At 41.2% G+C, this 27,460-nt stretch overlaps 1 protein-coding gene across 11 annotated transcripts in view; it reads left to right on the forward strand.

Annotated features, from left to right (window-relative positions):
- LOC138749443 (WD repeat-containing protein 72-like) overlaps positions 1–27,460 on the forward strand; it is a 249,326-nt gene that overhangs the window by 22,167 nt on the left and 199,699 nt on the right. For 7 of the 11 annotated variants that reach the window (XR_011348640.1, XM_069910769.1, XM_069910778.1 and 4 more), the window contains exons 1-3: positions 10,094–10,165; positions 16,939–17,104; positions 21,199–21,299. Coding sequence is in view for 10 of the 11 variants with exons in the window: in XM_069910769.1 (XP_069766870.1) it covers positions 10,101–10,165; positions 16,939–17,104; positions 21,199–21,299 (332 nt within the window). In the remaining variant the exon portion in view is untranslated. Of the gene's footprint in view, positions 1–10,093; positions 10,166–10,938; positions 11,004–12,296; positions 12,363–16,938; positions 17,105–21,198; positions 21,300–27,460 lie in introns of those variants that run through there. The other 4 variants (XM_069910776.1, XM_069910775.1, XM_069910772.1 and 1 more) reach the window with 3 other exon arrangements.

Here is a 27,460-nt window from a genome sequence, read left to right on the forward strand (position 1 = left end):
AGGATGGAAAGGTATTAAAAATAATGAGATTCTCCAATAGTTTAATGAACAAATTCTGAGGAGATTTTTTTTTTGCAAACATGTGAAGTTCCAAAGAAGAAATCCAAGACTAAGTTGCTGGTAATTTTCACAGTAGTATTAGGAATGATACTGTTGATCTTTCCAACAGGGTAGAGGCAAATAGTTAATGTGTCGTTCATTTGAGACATTGACTCCTCCAGCCCACTTGTGTAAATGAAAAACAAGTACATTGGCCCAAAACCTAATCTTTAATCAACATCAAAAGCAATAAGTTTTGGCAAAATGTAATATGTCAATATCATCTGGTTTGTAATAGTCTTTCATGTTGATGAATTTTCACCGTGAATGAGGAAAAAGATTAATCAAAATTCATGATGTGGGGGGTGGGAAACAAAAGGGTATGATGGAGTGAATCGCAGGCAAGATTGAATGATCAATGGGACTGGTGCAAGCTTTAAAAACACACACACATGGGAGATTGACAGCTGCTGAAAAGTGGAACAAGCAAACGATCTGCTGGAGGAACTCTGGGTTGAGCAGCATCAGTGGGAGAAAAAGGTTGGTTGACGGCTTGAGTTGTGTTCCTCATCGATGCTGAGAATGGCGAGGAGAGGTAGCCAGTATATTGAGGACCAGGTGACAGGGGTTGGACGGGGACCAGAAGTAAATCGGTGAAGTGAGGAGGGTCAGATTTATTGTCAGAGTACATATATGACATCACATACATCCCTGAGATTCTTTTTCCTGTGGGCAAGGCAGAATTACCACTTAGTGGTAAGATGTTCTGCAGCCCACAGAAAGTTACCATGGGCCACCGGTGCCATTTTGATCATCCATTTTGATAAAATAGTGTACTTTATACAAATATCTTAGCCCTCCTATGTTACTAGGGAATATCAGCCTGAATCTATGCCTATTTCTCTGGAGTAGGACTTGAACTCTCATGCTTTGTTTTCATAGTCAAGAGTCCCATGCATGTAACTGAAATTGTCTAAAGTAAATAATAAATATTCACAGTAATCCTTGTGCACTTGCAATTGTGCACAGACCACAGTATATCAAAGGAAGGTTCAAGAGACTGATAGCTGTTGGAAAGAAGCTGTTCTTGAATATATGGGTGCTGGTTTTCAGGTAGTGGTAAGAAGATGCTGTGACCAAGATTTGCAGGAGTGGTGGGGGTTAGAATCCTTTATGATGTTGAGGACATGCCTCACAGAGATGTCTGCAATGGATGGGAGGTCAGAGCCTGTGATAGACCTGCCTATGTTTGCTACCTTTTGCAGCCTTCTGCATTATTGGGCACTTGTATTGACAAACTAGGCTATAATGCAACCAGTCCGTGTACCTTCCACAGTGCACCTGTAGAAGTTTGATGGAGTATCTGACATGACAAATCTCTTCAGACTCCTTAGGAAGTGCAGGTACTGTGTGCCTTCTTCAGAGTTGCCTCAATGTACTGGTTCCATTTCACACTAATAATGCAAAATGCTCTTCTCTTGAATCTTTGATCTTCCAGAATGCTGAAGAATAGCTTGCATGGTTTGTTTGAAATGTATGTTCCTTTGTCAAATTTTCTCTTAGGGGAAAAATGCAACTAAAAATACATATACATCTGTATTTTTCAGACGTCAAGTTACTTTCAGATATATGTGCTGTTAGAGTTCCATATTCATTGTTGATGATGAATGAGGCATTTTATAATGAAGTGGACAACTTGTAAAGCCATTCATATTGATTGTTGGGTGTGTTCACTTGTGATTGCACAAAATATAAAAGCGGTCACAATGGTTCATCGAATCTCTCTTACTCGCAGAGACTTTCATTTACATGTAACTTTTGCCGATGGAAGTTCAAGTCCTGTTAAAAGCTTCTTTCAGTTGTCTTTCAAACTGCAGCTGAGACTTGGTGTGTAAATTATAGCTTGTTTGTTCACTAAAATGTATAATTCCAAAAATAATATATAAAAGGCGTGACACTTGTGCCCACATTAGCCTAAATCTGGGCATCAGTTTGATCAAGAGAGCAGCTTTCTTTTTTGATGGAGGGATCCTGTTGAAAAAGACCAACATATTGCTCCTTTCACAATCTGCTAAATGAAACCGCTTATTAAATACCTGAATTGTATTCATTGTGGAAATGCAAGAAATATTAATTTACCTGATGACTATTTTTATATTTAGATATTTTGATACAGTGAAAGAGGTTATTCAGCCCATCAGGTCCATGCCAGCTTTTTTTTGCACCACCACTGAGTGGTAATTCTGCCTTGCCCACAGGAAAAAGAATCTCAGGATTGTATGTGATATATATATGTACTCTGTCAATAAATCTGAAATTGAAAGATAGAATGGGAAATTATCATTCTTTAAGCTGATCCTTTATTCTTTCATGTCCATCTGTCTCTCTCTCTCTCTCTCTCTCCTTTGTCGCTTTGGTTTTTTTTCCTGTCAGCTTGACTGGATGGTTTTCCCACCTATTGATGGCCGCCTGCAGCCTTGTGAGGTTATTTAGGTAGAGCTCCCTCATGATGGGAGGCTGACCAGTGGTAGGCAGTTTTGCTGATATTGCTGTGCTGAGAATCAGCCCCTGGGCTTTCAGTGAGTGCATTTTCCACCTGGTATTGCTGACAAATACTTCCACCTTTCTGATTTACAGTGGCTCTCAAAGTCTGTCTTTTTGCTGCAACTAAAATGGCCTTTCTTGCAGTCGTTGCACAAACTTGGCTGACTTTTACCAAGTGGTGCATGAAACATTTACAAACGATTTGACAGTAAATATTTAATTTATTCAGTTAGATTATGCAGAGATATGCTTTTGCAAAAGATCAATTATTATTAACTTTTAAGTGAGTATTTTCATCCTTCACATAAAACTCAGGGGAAAAAAAACATGCACACACACATTTTTCACTATTGTACCTTGCTCCAAGTCAAAAACACATCATTGAACTTTAGTTACTAAGCTTTCAATTTTATTGTCTGTTGTAACATGATGAGCTGTTAATTGTGTTCATTGTGGATGTGATTCCTCCATGAGTTCATATAAATCAATTTTGCAGTCCATTTCATAGTGTGTTGTTTCAAATGATCAAATACAGTGTCTTGAAGAGGCCTAGGTGTTCCTAGGCAGTCTCTCCCCCCTGCCAGTACTGACCTGCTTAGCCTCCGAGATCGGACAATCTCAGACGTATTGGGGCTATTAGGTGCTCCTCTGCTTTACTAATTTTAAATCACGATCTGTTCCCATACTTGCAGTATGCATTACACTACTCTCCCGTGATGCTGGGCAATGGCAGTCTCTGTAGTGATCGTGCAAGCAACCCATTCATGTCTTCTAAATGCCCGTGTGTCTCCTGCCTCTGGTGAGAAGAAAAAGGAAACCAAGATACTTGTGCAGCATGAAAGCGGCAAGCTGGTAATGGCTATCACATGTGAGTTAGGACTTTCACAATCGATTCTTTTTCGACTTGGGTTTTTCGACTTGGAATGGGTTTGCTGGAACGTAACCCCATTGTAAGTTGAGAAGTACCTGTATTCCAAAAGCTCTTCTTTCCAAAAGAGGTTTTCCAGTTTGAATAATTTAAATGTACTAATGAACAGATCTAATTCCATTTAGAGATACTGCATTAATTATTACTTTTTATCTCTGCCAACCTCCTCCATTGCTCTCCTTTTTTTAACCTCATCCCTGATTGAACAATTCCTTCCAGCCATTCCTACATAAAACAACTGATTTTCGACTGCTATGCACTGGAGGTTCTAGTAATAATTCTTGATCATAATAATAATGACTAAAATGTTGAACAAAGAGATAAAGGAAGTAGTCCATACTGCCACAGACCAAGGAGCTAAACCCTAGCTCTCCATTGGACAGCTGGCTTGCAAAGTCCAAGTTGGCTTGTAAATTATAGTAATAACACAAATGCTGGAAGAACTCAAAAAGTCTCAGAAAGCATTTGATCCTTTGAAGGATATTTTGGGTAATCTTCAGGTTAACACATTTTTCCAATTGCAGGCTCAATCTTTTGGGACATGGGACAGTAGAGTTGGCATAGCGTTTAACACAATGCCATTACGGTGCCAGTGGCTGGGACTGGGGTTAGAATCCCATGGTGTCTGGAAGGAGTTTGTATGTTCTCCCCGTGTCCGCATAGGTTTTCTCTGGTGGATCCAGTTTCCTCCCACCGTTTGAAACATACGTTCATTGGGTGTAAAATCGGGCAGCACGGACTCATGAGCCGAACTGGCCTATTACTGTGCTGTATGTCTAAATTTAAATTTTAAAATAATTTAATCAGAGGAGGTGGCGGCGAAGGCAGGTACAATCAGTACATTTTAGTTGGGCTCTTGAACAAGTAAGGCGAATAATCAGCCAAAATCGGGAAATGGGATTGGTGTACATAGGCAAAAATGATTGACATTGACTAAGTGGGCTGAGGGGTTATTTCTCTGCAGTTTGACAATAATTTATTCTCTGGACTCCTCGTGTATTAATTTAATATTTAACACAAAATAATTGCTTTGCATTCTTATATCGCTGAATACACAGAACTTTTCCATCTAAAACATTACATTTACAGGATGATACAGTATTTTGCATAATATGTTGGCTCAAGAAAATACATTCCTATTAAAATGTGTTAAGTCCTGAAATAAAATAGCAAATATGCATGAAGGATTTGCATGGAATTGGATATTGAGTCTTTACCCACAAAGGTAGACAGAATGTGAAAGTTCAAATTATTTATAAAAGTTAGCTGTGACTTTATGTTTTAGTAGCAGCCAGGTAACCAATGAGAACAATCAGTCTCCCTCAATATGGGCAATTTATTTATTGTAATTTTAAAAAAAAGGATTAATTGAGAACCTTCATCAAACCACACCGAAAATGCTGGAGGAACTCGACCGGACTTGCAGCATCCGTAGGAGACAAAAATATATTGCCAATGTTTTGGGCCTGAGCCCTTTCTCAAGGAATAAGCAAAGAAGGACTCGGGCCAAAAAAGTTGGCTTTTTTTTTTGCATACAAATTAAGAGTAGGAGAAAGCCACCCAGCCCCTCACACCTGCTCTACCTTTTAATAAGATCATGAATATTCTGAATGTAAATATAATTGCACGCACCCATCTATTCCTGGTAACCCTTCATTCTCCTGCTTATCAGTAATTCACTATTCTGTGGGGGCAGGATCTGTGACATATGGTCACACAATTAGCCACATTAATGAACCAGGAGATCAAGCTGACTTCAAATTCAGGGGGATGGAAGTTTGAGGAAGGTGGGCATGGGTGGTGTTCGGTAGGGATGGGTTGCAAGTGGGCTTGTTGAGAGAAACAATTGAGATAAGAGGATAAGAATTGCTTGAGAAAGAGATTTAAAGGAATGTTGTCAAGGACAGAGAGGACAAGGGTTTGGAGCCCAAAATTGTGGGGGGGGGGGGGCTTGGGCTCCATGGGACAGGAATGGGACCACTGGTGGCCAACCACCATTGGTGGGTTTGTGGGTCTGGAATGTTGGAGGACACATAGGCTTTGGACATTTAGAAGTGGGGGAAATCGGAAGGTCTATAGGGAGGGAATTCTTGAATATCGAAGGAAAACAAAGAATTGGTTGATTGGTGTTATGCCAGTTTGGAAGCAGGGAGGTTAGTGTTGTTGGTGGGCTGATGGCCGAAGTGAGACATCAAACAGGAGTCACAGTATTAAAACCCTGCTGTTCTCATAATGGTAAATGATACTCATTCCTAGGAATTCTCCCTGCAATCTTTATCAATTCATAGAGCTATACAGGATGGAAACAGGCCCTTTGGCTCAACTTGTTTATGCTGACCAGGTAATTCATCAGCCTGTCTTTGGCCTGCATCTCTTTAAACTTTTCTTATCCATGTATCTGCCCATGTTTAAAAAAATAAACATTGCTTCAAAGTAATGTCGATCCTGACTGATGTAGAATTCAGATGTGAGTGCAAGGAGACAACTTCGAAATGGTCTTCTCAAATTGGGCAATGTCAGTTTCCTTTTGCACAACACTATAAATACAACCCAGCACAAATGCATTTCTCAGCCGAGGCGTATGGTGCATTTCCCGTCCATCATGCTCCACTATACTGCTCCTAATCATAAGTAAAAATATTGGGGCTGCTTCTCTGTCTCACTTTTAATTTAATTTAGAGACACAGCATAGAAACAGAGCCCACCCATTAACCTACAAACCCCATATGACTTTGGAATGTGGGAGCAAGCCAGAGCACCTGGAGGAAACCCACGTGGATGTGGGGAGAACGTACCAACAGCGCTGGGTTTGAACTGCTCTGTTAACCGTGCCGCTCTCTCTGCCTTTGTTATCACAATGAGATTCATTTAAAGTGAACAACTAGAATTTGAGAGTAACATTTATTGGGGAAGGGGGCCTCAAAAGTAATCTGAAATATTTAAAGTTTGTTGTCAACTGCGAGGTCCAAGGTGCGAGCATCTCACAGCAGTTCCTCTGGAAGAGTGCACGTAATATGTTAAGCTGAGAACCGTGCACAATCGACAAACAGGATTGGACAATTGGAGTGTTGAGGAACATCTAGGATGCAACAACTGCTTCGGGAAACCACTATGTGAGGTCCACAGCACTTCTGTTGAACTGGCCCAATGCTGCGGAAGCGGGCCCTCCAGTCCTTAGTGACGAATAGCGTCAACGGCCCAGGGAATGGATGTGGTGTGAGGTGCGGCTGGAAGAGATGCAGGCCAAACACAGGCTGATGAATTAATTACCTGAGCTAGGCATCCTGGTCAGCATAAACAAGTTGGGCCAAAGGGCCTGTTTCCATCCTGTCTTGCTCTATGAATTGATAAGGGTTGCAGGGAGAATTACACCGCATTCCTAGGAATGAGTATCATTGACCATTATCAAGACCCCAGGGTTTTAACACTGTGGCTCCTGTTTGATGTCTCATGTCGGCCATCAGCCCACCATGAACACTCCACCAATTTTGGAGCTTGGAGAGATGGGAGTCAGGACTTCCATGCAGGCTCTCATGGAGAATTGTGGCTGTGAGGACTAGAGACCAACGCAGGAGTGCAATGGTGAGGTCGGCCGGGCAGAAGATGGGATTGCCGGTCGCAGCAGGTAGTATTGGAGGGAGTCAGTGGCAATATTGGCGGCCATGAACACAGAGTGGGATGGGGGGGGGGGGGCGGTCCCTTTCTGAAAAAATATCACTGGTGCAAAGTCATTGAGCTCTGAAACTTTGGGGTCAATTGACTGAATGTGTGTCTGTATTGGAAGTAGTGGTTGCTTCAGATCTTGCCTGCTACAGTTGTGGTATCAAGCCTGTCGTGTGGTCCTACTGATGGTTGTGGTCACTGTGCAGTAACGAGGGTGGTGGGGGTGGGGGGGGTGAGAGTTTCATGTTGATTGGGGTCCTTTGTGAATTTTGTGGTTGTTTTTGTATCTATTTGGTGTGTCCTTGCTGCAAGCGTGCTCAAGATGGCTGTGTATATCTTCGACAGCTTCGTGGGGAAGTAAAGTGGTTTGGACTTGGATGTATCTTTTGTCTAGTGTTCATGCTCGCTTGTGATAGCGGTGCATAGATTCCGTTGTTGGCTGAGAGGCTTGCATAGGCTGTCTTGGTTAATCTTGCTTGGTCTTGTTAGATTGTTTTTGGTTGGGCCTTGCCTTGTGTTTATGGGAACTGTTTCAGAGAAATACTGTTTCTGCTTTCTGTATAGAAATGACAATAAAGTGGCTTTGACTGCACAAGAACAATCCGACAAAAGAGCGTTCTCCGGCCCAAGATGCAACACATGCAGACACACAACCAGACATAACACACATACAGGCAAACAACACACATACAGGGCAAGTATTTCATCTGTACAAATAAAAAAGTTTCATTAATATGATTGTCTCGAATGGATTCTGTGAGCAGTTCCTTTGGTCGTTCGACATTCTCACTGCCTGTGGGAAGAAACTGTTTTACAGCCTGCTGGTGCTGGGTCTGATACTCCTGGGAGTAGCTGAAAGATGCTGTGTGCGGGGTGGATTTACAGTACTTTCAGTTTCTATGAAAACATTTCTCTTTGAATGCTGTCAATGGCTTGTCTGGGAATATATGATTTCTGTTCCAAAATATTTCCCCAGCACCACAAGTTCTCAGACACTTCCCCACCTGAGCACCCAGTACCTCTACCATAACTCCATGCCTTATTAATTATTCATTAATCACTGGTTGTGAAATCTTGAAGCGTGTAAGTAGGCTGTAGCATTTGCTCTGTACGTCACTTCAATGTAATTAATTAGAATGGGAATGTCCTTGGGATTCTGAGTACTTGATGAGGCATGACTTAAATTCTAGTGTCTTAGCATACACTGTGTGGCATTGGGTTTATGTTGGAGGATATTGAAGCTACATCTCAGATGATGATTTCTAAGGACTATACTTAGACTTGAAATTGTATTTCCAGCAGAGGTGGTTTAAGAGAGGACAAAAGGAAACTGTATTTCCATTAGTCAATGAACGCTTAATGTGGGATATTTAATATTAGCATTAGATGGTATGGGTGGCATGGTTAGCAGAGCGTCAGCGCAATGCTGTTGCAGCGCTAATGACCGGGACTGGTGTTCGAATCCTGCACTGTCTGTTAGGAGTTGTATGTTCTCCCCGAGTCTGCATGGGTTTTTTTTCTGGGTGAACCGGTTTCCTCCTTCAAAATATACTGGGGGTTGTAAATCAATTGGGTGTAAATTGGGCAGCTTGGGCTGAAAGGGCCTGTTACTATATTGTATGTCTAAATTAAATTAAAAGAGATTGGATTTAATGATTTACTGTAAAAAGATATTATCAAGATATTTAACAAATTAATCCATCATATTTTAGAGGCAATAAGATTCAGCTCAGAATGTAAGCAAATATACCCATGTTAACAGAAAAGGAGTCCCATTTGTTAAGTTGTATGGTCCTGTGAAAAGTCCAACATAATTTATCTTTCTCCTGCCTCCACCTTTGCTGAGTCCTTCTTAAAACCAGGATGTTACCTTGCAAGGCCATAGTGGTGTGGCTGGTTAAGGCTGGTGGTGTTTTCTTTGCAACATAGGAGATTGAATTGTTGGGTATAAAATTATAAAAGGTCTAGATAGAGTAGAGAAAGGACCTGTTTTTCTCTCCTCACACAGTAACTTGGGGCCACATGTGTAAGTAAATTGGTAGAAAGATTGCAGGAAGCTCAAAGCATTATTTCATTCAATGAGATATGAAGACCTGGAACTCAGTACCTCAAAGACTGAGAGTGGCAGAAATCTAGATCACATTTACTTGCATGTGCACTTAAGAGCCATGTCTTGCAGGATCAAGAATCAAGGGATGGGAAATCAGAATCAATGTTTATTGTCATGAATGTGTCACAAAATTCATTGTTTTGCAGTAACATTAAAGTGCAAATATTGCTACAAAATTAAATTTAAATATAAATGAATTAGTGCATAAACAATGTGGTTCATTGTCCATTCAGAAATCTGATGGCAGATTGGAAGAAGCTGTCCTTGTGTGGCTGGGTGTTCATCTTTAGGCTCCTGGACCTCCTTCCCATTGTGAAGAGGGGATGGCCTGGGTGATGAGGGTCATTTAGGATAGAGGCTGTTTTCTTAAGACACCGCCTGTTGTAGATGTCCTCGATGAACTAGAGACTGATGGGCTTGATGTCGCTGGCCAAGTTCACAGCTCTCTGTTGCCTTTTCCTGTCCTGTGCATTGGCACATCCATATCAGACAGTGATGCGACCAGACAGAATGCTCTCTGTGGTACACCTGCAGAAATTTGCATAAGTTTTTGATGAATTTCCTTAAGCTCCTTGTGAAATATAGCTGCTGGTGAGCCTTCTTCGTGAGTAACCTGAAACCATTATTTGGTCTAACGAAAAGAACAGGCCAAATAAATTTATTCAATAGCAAAACATGAAAGTCTGCAGACACTGTGTTTGAAGTAAAAACACAATACTGGAGAAACTCAGCTGGTCAAATAGAAGGCAACGTGACTGTGGAAACAAGTTTGGGTGAGTACATGGTCCTAGAGTTTGAGAGCAGCAGGAATTACAGATGGGAAGCACTGAGAGAGAGGCCCACAGAACTCCCTTAGGAGAGCAAAGGAGAACTTCTTTAAGGTAGGCATCCCTCGAAGAGATTTTGCAGAGTTTTGCAATAGACAGAAGTAAAACACAAAAGTCTGCAGACACTCTGGTTGATGTAAAAGCACAATGCTGGAGAAACTATTTGACCAGCCGAGTTTCTCCAGCATTGTGTTTTAGATTTATTCTGTATGTTATTTCAGTTCATGATTCTATGATATCGTGCTTCAGTGTCCTTCCTTAATGTTCATTTTTCCACTGTAAAGAACCTTGTGATATTTTCTCTATTGAAGGCTGTTAACAAAGTCTATCATTTTCAAAATTTATTAAAGCATGACAGCTGATGTCCTTAATGTTTCTTGCTGACTTGTTTGTTCAGAGTTGTTATTAAGTTTACAGATGTGACTATTTCATTGACCAGTAGCAATTGCAGGCAGGTTCTTTATCATAACAAAGTTTGTGCTTGCTATTCTATTCCACAAGAAAGTTTGTCGACAAACATATACAGTATATATTGATAAATGTGATCCCATGGCTCTTGCTTTACAAGGAACACTCTGGATTTATGCTATTTTAATTCTGTGGTTGTGGACAGTTGCTGGTTGGCCATCAAGGATCAAACAGGTTTAAACTTCTCTCTGCTGATTAAACATGTTCACAACAAACTGTGGCTTCAGAAGATAAGATCTAATAATGCCCGGGGTGGTGGGAGGAGCCACCTGGAATCCAAAATAAACCAGTGCCAAGTCCATTGAATCTTGTGTCTTTTGCACAAAGAAACAAAATGTTGAATCTCTTCAGAATATAAGCACAACTCACATACCACCTTAAGTAATTCCTTACCAACCACAGAGCACCTATGGCACAGGATGACGTAAGTACTTTGTGGTTAGTAAGGTATTAGTTAAGGAGGTATGTGAGTGGGGGAAAAATGTTGAGAACCACTGAGCTCGGATAATCAGGGTTTTATTTTGGTTAGTGTAGCGATTAGTGCAATGCTATTACACCCGGGTTCAAATCCGGCATTGTCTGTTAGGAGTTTGTACATTCTCCCCGTGTTTTCATGAGTTTCCTCCGGGCGTTCTGGTTTCCTTCTACCATTCAAAATGTACGGGGTGTGTAGGTTAATTGGGTTGTACATTTCATGCTGTATGTCTAAATCCAAATGTAAAATTTAAAAAAAAAATTAACTATTAAACAAGGAAGTCTGCAGATGCTGGGGTCGAGGTCAATGCACAAGTGTAATGGAGAAACTCAGCAGGTCACACAGCATCCATAGGAAGTTAAACCTGAAATGTTAGTTACCCTTTGCTTTCTATGAATGCTGCCTGACCAGCTGAGTTTCTCCAGCAAATTTTTGTCCTATTTTACTAAAGCCACCACCAATGAATTAAAAACAGCCGAGGAAATGAATGAGGGAACTTGTTTCGCTCTCGGAGAAACGATACAAATAATTTAACTGGAATTTGAGGATGTTAAAGGTGATTTGGTCTGCAATGAATACCCCCTTTCAGAGAGCCTCAAAACCCCAACAAGCTGACTTCTGAGATGCATTTAGATGCCACACCAATGTGAGCAAGAAAGATGATAATTGGCTGACTCATCCATCAGAAATGTCTCATTTTACTGAGGTTAATTCTTCATGCATCATTTGAACACAAAAATTGAAAATAACTTGATAACTAAAATACAAAAATGCTCCACACGTTGTGTTTTCATGGAGTAATCATGAGAATTAGATCAAGTTGTTGCAAATCCATTGTGTACTCTGCTCTATATTGGTACTGAATCACTTTCTACTCAGCTGTTAGAAAAAGAGGCATATATTGGACAGAGAGGAGACTTTAGGCAGCAAGAAGTTATGTATGATCTGATTGATGGGCAGAAATTTAGCAAATACATTTCCATCAAGGGAAGTGCGTGATGCCTGATGCAACATCAATAACTCCAAAAGACTGGAAGTTATGCAAAACTGATAGGCTTTTATTAGCAATAGAATGGAGGCCAGTCGACTGTCGTCAACTGGGGAGGGGGCTATGGAACAGTCACCTTTATTCAGGAGTCTGTGGGAGGAGCCACAGGTAGAGTCAGCCAAGAGGCGAAACATACATACAAACAGTGGTTTACCACAGATGCATATTCTCTTTTTACTAATTCCACTCCATTTCTGTGGAGTCTTGGGTTGCTGGTGAGACCAAGGCAGGACCTTCAGTTGGCAGGGATGCTTGGCAAGGTGGGTGAGGTGATTGGGTGGATATTTTCTTTCTGACATTTAAACTGGGGTTCTGAATGCTAGTGTCTTGAGTGCCATTCCCACCTTTCTTCATTTTGAGTGTTCATTTATTTGAAAGTCTAAGATGTCATCATTCGTGTTGTTCAATAAACAGAAGCCACTAACAAGTATCTCACTAATATTAGCCATTCCACTATAAAATTGACACTAAAATGTAATGAAGAAGGTTTTCAAGGATTGCAGAGGGATTTGGGCTGCTTAGAAAAGTGGGCTGAAAAATGGCAGATGGAATTTAATGCTGATAAGTGTGAGGTGCTTCATTTTGGTAAGAAGAATCAGAACAGGACATACGTGGTAAATGGGAGAGCATTGATGAATACAGAAGAGCAGAAAGATTTAGGAGTAACGGTACATCGTTCCCTGAAGGTAGAAACTCACATGAATAGGGTGGTGAAGAAGGCTTTTAGTATGCTGGCCTTTATCAATCATTGCATGGAATATAGGAGTTGGGAGGTGATGTTGAGATTGTATAAGACGTTGGTGCGGCCTAATTTGGAGTTCTGTGTGCAGTTCTGGTCGCCTAATTATAGGAAGGATATAAACAGAGTGGAGAGAGTGCAGAGAAGGTTTACCAGAATGTTACCTGGGTTTAAGCATCTAGAGTATAGGGAGATTTTGGACAGATTGGGTCTTTATTCTTTGGAGCGTAGAAGGTTGAGAGGGGATTTGATAGAAGTATTTAAGATTATGAAAGGGATAGACAGAGTGGATGTGGATAGACTATTTCCGTTAAGAGGAGGAAAGTTTAAAACAAGAGGACATGAGTTAAGAATTAAGGGGCAGAGGTTTAGAGGTAACATGAGGGGGAACTTCTTTACTCAGAGAGTGGTAGCTGTGTGGAATGATCTTCCGGGAGAAATAGTGGCGGCGGAGTCAATTGTATTATTTAAGAAAAGGTTGGACAGGTATATGGATGAGAAGAAGATGGAGGGTTATGGGCATTGTGCAGGGAGGTGGGACTAGAGAGGGGTGTTTGGTTCGGTGCGGACTAGAGGGGCCTAATGGCCTGTTTCCGTGCTGTAAATTGTTATGTTATGTTAATATTTTGCTGCAGGTCTTCCCGTGCCAAGCAAAATGGTGACACAAACGTTCTTACCCAACTCAGATATCATTAGATCATTTTTCTGTGTCTTGTTTAAAAACTGCTCGATGGAAGAAAGGAATAGATACCATCTTAATACCCCTGTCCATCATTTCTGACAACAGTCTCTGACTGAGTCATAAAGACCTAATTGCTCTTTAGCCAATTCTACTGCTTTGCGGCATTTGAACAGTGAACAGCACTGGCAGCAGGTGATTTGGAACGTGTTCAGTTCCACCCGGTAACTACCACTTCTTAGAATCTGATAATGCTCACAAGACTGCTCCATTCACCCAGTCTGGCGATATTGCTGAAAGAGAATCTAACTGGGAATTCTAGAGGGCAACAAATGATTCATCTGACTACTCTATCCCGAGTCAGATAGCCCTCTTTTCTTTTGGTCAACAAAGTCATAACTGTCACATTTTAGCGACCTAATGCATGGCGAGTTGGAACCAAGTTAACTCCTCGACAGCAACAGATGACTTTAGGGCAAGCGCACAGCTGAATCTTGAGGAGCGATTACGTTGAAGAGCACGACTTGTTACATTTATGACTGTACAATTTAGTGCCTTTGTACAATATAATGTTCAAGGTAAAAGCTATTTGTGTGATTAGGAGAGGAATTTACAGTATGTGCTCCCCAGTGTAGTTTGTCACAGATGTGCTTTTAATGCTGTGAATGCAGTTTTGTCCAGCAGTAAAATACAATATTTCACACAAAGCTGCAACTCCCTGGGGTCAGGTGGGACTTGTGTGTGGTATTTCAACAGCAGACAGCTCACATAATCTTTTTTTAAAATATTGAAGTTATTTTTTTCGTGAGTGAGTGCACGGAGTTGAAGAAATGTTTAACTAATTTTGCTGAACTGTCACGATGGCAATTTGTTCGGAAAATGATTTGACCTGTAAATTCAAATTTGTAGCATAAAAGAGTTTCGTGAAAAACTGATCATGACGAGATATCCAGTATTTACGCTCTGCATTCAAAATCGAGGATTTTACTCCTGTTTTCTTCATTTGCGTAACATGCTAGTGCAGGGAGACAACTGAACAGGCACAGTCAGCACTCAGACACTGTTTTCATATTTCACTGTGGCGTGCAAGGCCGAAACTTGGAGTACTGTCTTCAGGTTTGCGTGCCTTATTTGAGAAAGGCTGTCCTGGTGTTGGAGAGTGTTCAGATGAGATAACAGGAATGAAAGGGTTAACACATGAAGAATGTGTGTCAGATCTTTGTACTCATTGGAGTACAGAAGGATGAGGGGGGGTGGGGGGAACACCTCATAGAGACATTTTGAATGCTGAAATGCCTGTACAAAGTAGATGTGGCAAGGTTGTTTCCTACGGTAGGAGAGTCTCGGACAAGAGGGCACAACTTTAGGATAAAAGGGTCCGCAGAAATTTCTTTACCTAGAGGGTTGTGAGTCTGTGGATCATGTTGCTACAGGTGGCTGTGGAAGCGACATCATTGGGTGTATTTAAGACAGAGAGTGACAGGTATTTGATTAGTCAGGGCATCAAGGGTTGTGGAAAGAAGGCCGGGGAGTGGGGCCGAGTAGAGAATAGGTCAGTTCATGATAGAATGGAGGATCAGACATGATGGGCTGATTAGCCTGCTTCTGCTCCTATATCTTGTGATTTTTGTGAATTCTCTGTGGGACACAACTTATCAAGGGATGTCAGGACAGCTTCAACATAAGTTAAGGGTTGAGCAAAGCAATAAAGTCTTGCTGGAAATGGCATCCAGTTTAAATCAAATACTTACTCCTTGCAGTCACTCTTGTTTGGACCCCCAAATGCCAACCAATCATATGTTGAACTCTGCTCCTAGCATCGACTCCACCCTCTACTCCAACCTGAAATATAGTTGCCGATTCCTCACTGGCTAAAGCCACTCGACGTTCTGCTACCAAACCAGACAGACTGTGGTATTTCTGTTAGGAAGTCTCGAATCTAGTTACAGAGAGGGGTGTTGAGTCCCAGTGAAGTCTCGAATCTAGTTACAGAGAGGGGTGTTGAGTCCCAGTGAGGACAGCTTCTCCAACAACCTCTGGGAAATTATTGTATTAAACAACTCTCTGTATTCATTTGAAATGGGTCCAGTTTCTCTGGGAGGTGCGCTTTGATGTGTTCCATCAACAATTTCTGGAATTTATGAGGTTAACAAGCTTTTAACAAGGTTCTATCATCTCTCTGCAGACCAGCATTTCACAAGCAAATAAAATCAAATTCAGGTGATAATGCAATTTTGGGTGAATTCATAAAAAGTTAATTTGCCCTAACCAGTTGTTAAACTATAGTTTGACAGGTAAGAAGTGGAGAAGTCATTACCCCCTTTCACATTTGTCAGTGATCCCAGGAATAAAACACCAATCAGCTTTTAAAGTGGTAAGTGTGAAAGCAAAATCAGCTCAACGCTGGCATCAGATGATGTCATCTCATTGCTGGGGATTGACGGCCTCCACCCCTAGTACAATCCCCGGTATCTGCAGATGCCGGTGTTGCAATCAGGCAAGTGTGAAAGGGCTAATTGGATTGTGGGATTGGAATGACCAAAGCTTTTGCGTGAGTGCAGGAAGAAAAGATTAAAATGAAGGTATAAAATTTGCCATGGGAAAGTCGCACCGGGAGAGAGAAAGAGAAAATAAATAGCAATAAACAACAATAGTTGACAATTTTTAAACAGCGTGGGAAAATTGGTACTGTAGCCTTATAGCACACGATTTATAAAGATCTTGGGGATAAAAACAATGGCGGACCTGACTTCCCAGAATACTGTGTGGCAGAGAAACCCCCTCTATGAATGCTCCATGTATTCAGCCGGGCATTCAGCCCTTTCTCTGCCGCATGGAATTCTGGAAGGGCAGGTCCATCGTCGCTTTTTCCCATGCTGTTTAAATTGTACGCGATAGCGCTACTAACTTTCCCACCCTGTTTAAAATTTGTCCATTAATGCTATTTGTAGCTTGCACTTTCCCATAATCCTTTATAAAGGTTTATATAGGTCGGCCCCACAGCAACAGGAGCTGAAAGGCTCATACTGTGCTGTACATAAAGCATAATTATAATTAGGCATGATTAATTTTGTTCAAATATAAGATCATAATACGTTGATCAGGATTTAGGGCAGGTCCACCATAACTCGATTCGTCATGATGTCACCAGTAGAAGGTAGAACAATCCTGACCCCGAGGATGGCTCCTTGCAAATGTGAAAGTGTTCAGTGTCCCAGTTAGGACTGGTCAAGTGTGAAAAGCCAAACCTCCATTCCTATCCCAGGACACTGAATGGCCAATTTAGTGGGATGCAAGTGTGAAAGGGGCTATAGACAGGCTGTTTAAATCAATGTTGCAGTTATTTATGCAAAAACACATCTGTATTAACAGAGATTGATATGCAAGGTTCATGTTGACACATTTATATCATTTGCAGGAATTTAGTCACCATGAAGAGTATTGTGCATCCAATTGCTGTGTGGGGAAGGAAGGCGCCATCTCATTCAATTTGTGCTCTAATGCTCACTGACGACCAGGGAACAATAGTGACAGGAAGTTGGGAAGGACAGATTTGCCTCTGGAATCTTTCACCTGATTTCAAGGTCAGTATTTTGCATGAAAACTTGTCAGGGAATGATTGCTCATTGCTGCCGTATTTGAATGTACAAGTTTCTTGAAAAATGTTTGATGTGTTCATTTGTTTTATACAAATCAGAGAGTGGAAAGAGAGAGAGAGAGAGAGAGCGCGTGAGAGCTATGGCTATGTTTTATATTTTCAATTGAAAGTACAGTACATTAAATGTATGAAGTATGCTCACTATTTCATGCTTTTGACTGCAAAAGGTTATCAATGTACACACGCTTTTGATAAAGCTGTACAATGTCTCTCGTGAAGGCACTCGATGTTGGCATGGCTGAAATGCCAGGTAAATATGGCTGGTTTGGAATCTGTGCCAGTTATTAATAGCTGCAGTATGCTGACAGTTCCCCTTTACAAAAGAAGGGGGAAAAAAAACATTTAATTTCTTTTTAATGTCCTCCAAGTGGCTTCCTTTTTATTGAGGGGAAATTCCATTGTAGCATTTGCGCAAGTTTAATAAATAAGAAAACATTGAAGATCTTACTTTAACAAGATTATTCAGAGCAGTATAAACGCACGCCATCCTTCCAAGTAGAAGGCATCGTGCACTTGGTCCTTTCAATACTTGCTTTGAATACTCCACGGTTGTCATGTGAAGCCATTGTTTTGTTTTAAAACAAATTAACTCCTATCTTTGCTTTCATAATAATATTAGCTGGTGGCAGTTTTGCTGTGGTCATAACACTGGGGCACGTCATTCAAAATCAAAGCAAACCTATAATAGCAGCTGTGGCAATTCCAGCCAAACCTGCTCTTCCTCCTGATGCTTAATCGTCGTCCGTCAATGGGATCACGAAGAGATCATCTGCTGTCCTTTTCAGCATTACTGTCTTCTGATCTGGAGAGATGGCAAACATCTCGGTGCTGATGAAAGATTCTTCAAAAGTTAGATTTTGTTTTCACTTGTTTGCACTCCTTTAGAAATAATAGTTTTGCTAATCTGAGCCCTGCGATTGGTTCAAATGAAGAAAAACATTGTTACCAGGTGAATAAAACTAAGCCTTGAGAATCTCACCTAATTCCTCCTCTGAAATCCAAATCAATTGTCTGAAAATTTGGGTTCAACCTCTCTTGCTGTGGCAATCACGTGGTGGTGAATTATGCTAATATTTAATTTGGACCTACAGCACGGTAACGGGTCATTTCGGCCCTTGAGACCATGCCACCTAATTAACCTACAACGCCCAGTATGTTTCAGACGATGGGAGGAAACAGGAGCCGCCACCACTACCCCTCCCCCCACAGACACACAGAGAACATATCAAGTCCTTACAGACAGCGCTGGATTTGAATCCCGGTCCCGATTGCTGTAACACCATTGCGCTAACTGCTATGCTAACCTTGCTGCCATAAATCCAGGAGAATCCATTTAGATTCTCTTCAAAAAATGTAGTATTCGCACAATATGTTGAAAGCAATGTCATGGATGAAACAACTCAAGGATATGGTCAAAGCCTCCTTGGAATAATGCAACATCCACACAGACACTTGGGAATCCAAGGCTTGTGATTACCCAAAATGGAGAAAGAGGATTTGGAATCATGTTGAGAACCTTGACTCCATGCATTGGGGCTGCACAGAAGCTCCACTTAATGACACCACAACAGTCCAATCTGTCAGACACCTTTTGGTCCATCAGTGGAAGGGTCACAGACTTCATAGTAATCTGAGAATACACGGAACTGAAATGGAAACATGTTGTCCTCAATTTTGAGGAACTTGTTCAGAAAAGATGTTTTGCATGTGGAAGTAATGCTCATACAGGGTCAATGCATTTCCATCTGGAGCTCAATGAAGAGCTTGTAACTGCCATGTAATTACAATGTTTTTCATTGGAAGTGTGTTGGATCTAAAGGAATAAACAGGTGTCAGGGAGCTGAGAGAAGGAGGATCATTGTGATATGGTGGTTTGCTGTGTGTCTGGACACGCCTCAAGCAACAGTCTACCCCACTGAGCCATTTGCCATGATTCTCCCTCATGCGTCAGTGATTCTATAATGCAGCTCACATTTGAATTGTAGAAGAGGGTTGCGAACAGTGAAAGAACTATCACTGACGCTGTTTCCATTATCCTGAGTGTGGCATGATTGAGCTTGGCAGGGGTTAGGTTCTGGAGGTTGAAATCAAAGTGAGACCCTTTAATTTCTGTCTCATTTTGGCAGTCCATGTGCAGTGAGATCCTCATTTTTTAATGTGTAATCAATGAAGATCATAGTACACTCCAAGAAACTCCTATTTATGCTGCATATAAGAAAATAAAACATGCAGTATGCAGCCTACAATATCATGTGGGTGTACACCTGAGACTATAAGCACCTCAGCTATGCCCAAATGAATCACTTATGGAAGTGTCTCAGTCATTTTCCTAATGGGTGCAATTTCACCCAGAAGCGATAATCTGTAAAATATCAGAAATTGATCCAATATCTAGGTTTATAAGAACATAAAAACGAAAGAAATAAGTACAGGAGTAGGCCATCCGATCCTTCGAGCCTATTCAATGGCTGATCTGATGAAAGGCTCATCTCCACCTACTTGCCTTTTCTCCATATCCCTTAATTTCCTTACTATCCATCCTTGTCTTAAATTTTTACTGAGGTCGCTTCCACTGCTTCAATGGGCAGCAGATTTCACAGATTCACCACCCTCTGTGGAAAGCAATTCCACCTCGTCTCCTTCTTAAATCTACTACCTTGAATCTTGAGGCAATGTACCTGAGTTTTGGTCTCCCCCACTAATGGAAGCAACATCTCTACCTCTATCTTGTCTATGCCTTTCATAATTTTGTATTTCTGTAAGATCCCCCTCTCATTCTTCTAAATTCCAGCATATACAGTCTCAGATGACTCACTCTCTCCTCATAGGCAAACCCCTTCCTCTCCAAAATCAACTTGATGAACTGCCTCCAAAGCCAATACATCCTTCCTCAAGTAAGGAGATCAGAATTGCACACAGTTTATACTTCCTGAACTTGTTTGTTTAAAAGTTAAGGCTATTTCTGCACATTTCAATGTATAATTTTGACATGAAAGCTATTCTGGTTAATTTATAATAGTGTTTAATTGATGATCATTGAGCAATTGGGCTTGGGTTTTATTGTCTAATGTTTGCCCAATATCAGTAAGTGTAGCTGTGGCCATTTCCACATCTACTAATAGGCATTGACTGTTAAAGAATTGACCCATGACCTCAATTTAAAACTCAAAGTTACAAGGGAGCAACCCCCACATCAAATGAGAGTTAAAGAGACCCCAAAGTTCCATCAATGTTGGATCTCTCCAGGGGTGCAGTGCTGCCGGAGCTCACCAGAGCACCACTCCAGTACCTCATGGGGCCTCTCCAGAGTTGCTCCTCCACCTCATTGCTCCGGGTGCCCCACCCCTGCTGAGTGCTATTCTGGTCATACAAGGTAAGGAACCTGTTTCTTCCACAACCAGTTATCCTCCTTTCTCGTCCTACCATTTGCTCTCAATTACACAATGCCAAATACAACATGGTAAGACCTCCTTGTCGCCATTTTTGGTGAGCTCTGGCACCTAAAAAATTAGCAATGCACCCCTGGATCTCTCCATTCGTCAGTCTCTCATTTTATGCTCAGCATGTTCTGAATAGCATTGCTGAGATCCTATTGTAGCCTTTGTACATAACTCACTGCACAAATACTCCATCTCATCTCCATCAGTATCATATGCCCATGTCTTGCTGTGTTACAGGATTCAATCTGTTTAGATGAGCACAGTGTGGGGTGGGGTGGGATGGATGGCTAGCTATACTGAAGCCCTATGTCCTTCTCCCCCATATTTTTTCTCACTTTCACCCATGCAGAGATTCCTTAAAGATCTGACTTGCTTCATGCAGATAACTTTTGTGTGATTCAAGGTTTAAAAAAAATCCTCCTGACTGTTTAACTGTGCCTTTTTGTCAATTTTCCAATGCTTTGGCACTTTGGATGCTGGCACTTTATTCAGGACCTGCTTAACAAACAGAACGTGTTTAAAAAGCACAACCAGGTTTGTTTCGAATGCCTGTATGAGCACCTTATTTTTACTTCCATAGACTCTCCCTCGGATCTTGCTGTTTGGACACACCGCTTCAATAACTTCCCTTGGTAAAGCAAGTGAGAAACGGCCATACATCGTCAGTGCAGCTGAAAATGGGTGAGTCTCCTTGACTAAATGGATTCGTTGAACCCTGCACAAAGAATCCAAGCCTTGTACCAAAAGTGACAAAAAAGAGGTCAACTTTTCCCCTGGTTGGCCCTCCCTCTCTCAGAACTTCCTTTCTGTCTGTAAGCAAGTTTCTCACCTCGGAGAACGCAACAAAAGACCTTGAAGGCCCTCCACGTGACTCACATTTGCCACGGACTCTGCTATGAGCCTACAGCTGCTGTCACCACATTGTGCCTGTGTGGCTATCTAAAGAACCATTTCATTTGGGAAGTTTGATGATGTTAAACTCCAGGTCCAATCATAATTTTGTATTTTAGACAGATTATGTAAAATCCTTCCAATTGTACATGAACAGATTCAAAATAGTTGTTTGGATCCAGGTTACTGATCTTCAGCTTTTGTATAAAGATGGAAGGTGCAGATTGAGTGACCTGATAGCTGTTGTCATTTATGAGTTTGAATTGACCGAGAAATGGAGAACAATTGACTGTCCTACCATTATGTTCCAGGAAATAAAGGTGTGAGGGACCTGATGGCATTGCATTAATTGCACCCTCATTTCCTGATACTTTAGTGTTTGTGTAGAATCCCTTGTTAATAAAAACAATGATTCCTTTGTTGTATTTAAGCTACTGTTCACCCTAATGTAGTTCCGGGTGAAAATCAATACAGTTAAAAAAAAGTCCTAAAATACGGACTGCTTGAGGATTGAGTTGGTTTGGATTTTTGGACTTTCCAGATTCTCAGACAGAACTTTAAAAATTTAAAGAGGAATAAAGAAGAGGTAAATTTTAATAATTTATTAATTAGCAAATACAGCATGCTTCATTTATCGAAACAAGCAGTTTTAAAGACAAATAAAGTCAACACTTGACAAAGATATAAATGTTTTTTACTCAAAAAAGGTATGTAATGCTTGAAATTATGTTTAAAAATTAACATTGTAAAAGTAAAATATAGTATACAAATCAATGTCTTTGTGGTAAGATTACCTGTATTAAGAATGGCCACTTCTTGGTGCTGTGTGTCTGTGGTGCTTACATCTGCAAGCACACAAAACCCTGCTAAATTTTATAAGATTGAGAGTCCAGATTCTCAGGTGGTCCAGATCTGGCATCTGGATTTTTGGACTTTTCCTGTAGCTTTGTAAAACTGGTGGTGATCTGTTATATGTGATTGTTAAAGAGGGGAAGCTTAATGTGCACCTTAATCACACTTCATCCAATATGAAAGAAATTCCCTGAATATTCATCAACAATCAATTCTGAAAAAGAAGAATCCTAGAGTGGACATTGAGAATTTCAAGTTCTGACTTTTATGCAGATTATTTCTAATACTAGCACATTTATTCTAATATAAAACTTCCCAAAAAGATATCAGCAGTCTTGCGATGTCTAAAATTTGTCTCCTGCATCAGTTCACTGGCTTGAACAATGGGGAATTGTGAATCTGCGGAAAAATTCAGAATCTGTGATAGATGACACTGACACAGTATGGATTTATTTGGGAAAACCTAGCCAATGTCTTTCAGAAACTGTGATAACGTGACACATGATGCTGTTTCAATGACGTTAAAATGTCTTGAAGAAATTAGTTGGAGGGTTAAGTTATTGCCTAGAGATTCCATAATGGATTGAAATGTAAATGCAAATAGTTCAAAATTTAGTTGATTGTCACATGTACCAAGATACAGTGAGAAACTCGTAAGCAATCCAGCTTGTCAACCTACACATAATACAATGATGAGTGCAAAGTTACAGAGAGAATTCAGTTTGAACAGAGCAAAAGTATTATTACTTCATAGTTTGTTCAGGTGTCTGATCATGGCTGGAAAGGAAGTGTCCTTAAATCTGGTTGTGAGTGAATACTTGTGAAATACTTTTTTCCTGGTGGAAGAAGAGTGAAGGGAGAGTGCCCCGGGTGGGGTAAGCCTTTTAATATATTGATCGCTTTTCTGTCGCAGACAGGCAGCCTCTGTGGAGGAAAAAGTGAACTTTTCAGGCTAATTACCTTGCAGTTTTCTCATTTTAGTTTAATTTAAAAGTTCAGACATGCAGCACGGTAACAGGCCCTTGAGCCCGTGCCGCCCAATTGTCCTACAACCCCTGGTACATTTTAGAAGGGTGGGAGGAAACTGGAGCACCCAGAGGAAACCCACGCAGGCACGGGAAGAACATACAAACACCTTACAGAGAGCGCAGGATTCGAACCCTAGTCCCAGTTGCTGGTGGTGTGACAGGGTTCTGCTAACCACTATTATAACTGTGCCTCTATTAAACTCATGCTGGCTTTATTTATTTAGTAAAGCCAGCATGAATTTAATCGACCAGCATCACATAAAGAAAATAAAAGACACAAGAGCAACTTGTCCGTGAACTACTCTTTGCAGACGATGCCGCTTTAGTTGCCCATTCAGAGCCAGCTCTTCAGCGCTTGACGTCCTGTTTTGCGTAAACTGCCAAAATGTTTGGCCTGGAAGTCAGCCTGAAGAAAACTGAGGTCCTCCATCAGCCAGCTCCCCCACATCTCCATTGGGCACACAAAACTCAAAACGGTCAACCAGTTTACCTATCTTGGCTGCACCATTTCACCGGATGCAAGGATCGACAACGAGATAGACAACAGACTTGCCAAGGCAAATAGCGCCTTTGGAAGACTACACAAAAGAGTCTGGAAAAACAACCAACTGAAAAACCTCACAAAGATTAGCGTATACAGAGCCGTTGTCATACCCACACTCCTGTTCGGCTCTGAATCATGGGTCCTCTACTGGCATCACCTACGGCTCCTAGAACGCTTTCACCAGCGTTGTCTCCGCTCCATCCTCAACATTCATTCGAGCGATTTCATCCCTAACATCGAAGTACTCGAGATGGCAGAGGCCGACAGCATCGAATCCACGCTGCTGAAGATCCAACTGCGCTGGGTAGGTCACGTCTCCAGAATGGAGGACCATCGCCTTCCCAAGATCGTGTTATATGGCGAGCTCACCACTGGCCACCGAGACAGAGGTGCACCAAAGAAGAAGTACAAGGACTGCCTAAAGAAATCTCTTGGTGCCTGCCACATTGACCACATTGACCACCACGCCTCAAACCGTGCATCTTGGCACCTCACAGTTCGGCGGGCAGCAACCTCCTTGGAAGAAGACCGCAGAGCCCACCTCACTGACAAAAGACATAGGAAGAAAAACCCAACACCCAACCCCAACCAACCAATTTTCCCCTGAAACCGCTGCAACCGTGTCTGCCTGTCCCGCATCGGACTTGTCAGCCACAAACGAGGCTGCAGCTGACGTGGACACTTACCCCTCCATAAATCTTCGTCTGCGAAACCAAGCCAAAGAAGAAGAAGCATCAAAACTGACTAATAAAATAAAGTCAAGCAGCATTTACTTTGAGTTGGTCCAATTTGGAAAGTTTTCAACTGTCAGCAACAAGTGGAGAATGAATATGGGCTTTAACCTCTTACAAGAATGTAAACACACAATTGAGCACATTTCACAGAGCTTGCCCTCAATGGTGATCATTGGAACATTCTCTAATTAAAAGTTTAAGCTTCATTAAGCAAGTGGATTTTATGGCACGGGAATATCATGTCACATCAGTAATGAAATGAGTCTTACAACAACTCCTATTTATTCACTGGTTTTTATGGAGGATAGAACGAGGTAGAAAATCTTCAAAGAGGTTGCAGATGCTGAGCATCTGAAATTAAATCAGAAAATTCTGGAAAGACTCATCAGGACAAGTGGCACGTGTATGTTTGTGTGGAGTACATCTGGAGTACTGCATGCAGTTCTGGTCTCCATACTTGAGGAAGGATGTACTGCCTTTGGAGGCAGTGCAGAGGAGGTTCACCAGGTTGATTCCGGAGATGAGAAGTTTTAACCTTGTAGGTTTATCAATACATGTCAGCTATGAGGAGAGGTTGAGTTGGCTGGGGTTGTAATTGCAGGAATTTGGACAAATGAGAGGGGAACATCGAAAATTATGAAAGGTATGGATAAGATAGAAATAGGTAAGTTGTTTACATTAGTGGGGGAGACTAGAACTAGGGGACATAGCCAATGGCATCACTAGGGTTGGTGTCACCCAGTGTGGTAACTCATGGTGTTACCCCCCCCGCCCTCAACCTCCACCCCCCACCACCAAACCATGGACCAAGTGTATCGAGTGTAGAAAAAGCGGGTGTATATTCCTTGCATGTCCGAGGTGGTAGCGGTGCTGAGTGAGGGGGAGTGGGGCTTTGACCAGAGTGTATTAGAAGGTTCAAAAAGTGAATTAGCATAAAGTTTTAACCTTGTAGGTTTATCAATACATGTCAGCTGGGCTTATGAAAAATGTTTTTTTTGTTGTTCTAACTAACTACAGGGGTATTTTTATGAAAAATAATAAATTTCTGCTGAAACACTGCACAAAATTTTTTATAGACAGTCATTTTGTTGTCCCCCTCCACCCCGATGGTGTCACCCAGTGCCATAGTCTCCTAGTGATGCCACTGGACATAGCCTCAAGATTCACGGAAGTAAGTTTATGACAGAGATGAGGAGCAACTACTTTTCCCAGAGGGTGGTAAATCTGTGGAATTCGCTTCCCATTGAAGCAGTGAAGGCGACCTCAGTAAATCTATTTAAGACAAGGATGGATAGATGTTTGCATCGTAGGGGAATTAATGGATATGAAGAAAAGGCAGGTAGGTGGAGATGAGTCTAACATCAAATCCCATTGAACGGCAGAGCAGGCTCAACGGGCTGGCTGGCTTACTCCTGATCCTATTTATTATGTTCTTACGTGTGACTGAGAGAGACAGAGTTGATGTTTCAGGTTGATGAACTCTTCTGAAAAAAGGGTGACTGGTCTGGAATGGGATGACGTAGTCACAACCAGGGATAACAAAGCTGTGGTGAGGGTTTGTGTCACGGGGGTGGAATTGAGCAATGCTAGGGAGGTTGTCATAGGTGGAAACGTGGCCTAAAGCTCATCTTGGAGTTACCAAGTTTAATCTATGAATGAAATCAAATATTCAGGTGCCCAGAATGCAGTCAGTACCATCGTGCTTGTTGACCTTAAATAACCAAAGGTGAATTTCCACCCAATAAATTTTCTGTTTGCATTTCCTTGCAGCATAACAGGACAGTCATGTGGCCTTTCCCACCATGAATCTCCCTTTAACCTATTTTCTCCCTCATTCCCATCACCATTCTCTTCATCCTAGCCACTCATCGACACTATGGACAATTTCCAGTGGCTAATTCTTCATTGAACTTCATGAGTCAATTAATTGTAGAGACAATAGTTCCATGTTTTCATAGTTTCTTTTTCCACTAGAGTACTTCCTGTGTGATTCCAGGTGTCTCCTTTCCCCCCATGTGGATATGGTACAACTGACTTGGTTGGAGATCTGTTTTATCTTTGACATTATCTTTTATCGCCCATGAAACTGAAAGCAAGCAATTATATAAACAGATGGGGCACAGAGGGAAGGGAAGGGAGCTGCAAGATATATCAGAGTGCAAAGTTTTATAATCCACATTTCAAAATAAAAATAATGCAATAAAAAGGAAAATATAAAGCGAGGCAATGCTTATGGTTCATTTTTAATTTTTAAATTTTTTTTCCAAGATTCGTATAGAACATTATTACATTAATCATATAAACAATATTTTAAAATTACAGAGTTTGCCCAAATTTCACACCCCTCACCCAACTGCTAACATTAAAAAAATGTCCAAAAAAAGGTGTCCTTCATTAATTAGTCCAAATCTTGATCTTCAGGAATTCAACACCATTAACCTAACTATTTTATTTAAACCCTTTTGGGGAAATTAATTATATCTTTAAGTCAGTATGATTCAAATAAGGTTGTCATATTTTAACAAACATGTTCTATTTCTTTCAAAGATTATAAGTCACCTTCTTCAGGACACAATTTTACATCTCAACACTCCAGTAAGCAATGAATAGGTGGGGGGGGGGGGGGAGTCGGACCTCCATGCAACAAGCACACATTTCGAGGATACCGCTAGTGCAATCCTCACGAACTGTATTTGATATTTTGATAATTTTGTGCCAACAGCCATAAGACTGCTCAATAAATACAGTTCTGGTTCCAATGGAAAATTCACCTCTATAACTTTTGTCAAAATT

This window comes from Narcine bancroftii, chromosome 14 (genome assembly GCF_036971445.1).
Source record: "Narcine bancroftii isolate sNarBan1 chromosome 14, sNarBan1.hap1, whole genome shotgun sequence".
NCBI lineage: Eukaryota > Metazoa > Chordata > Chondrichthyes > Torpediniformes > Narcinidae > Narcine > Narcine bancroftii.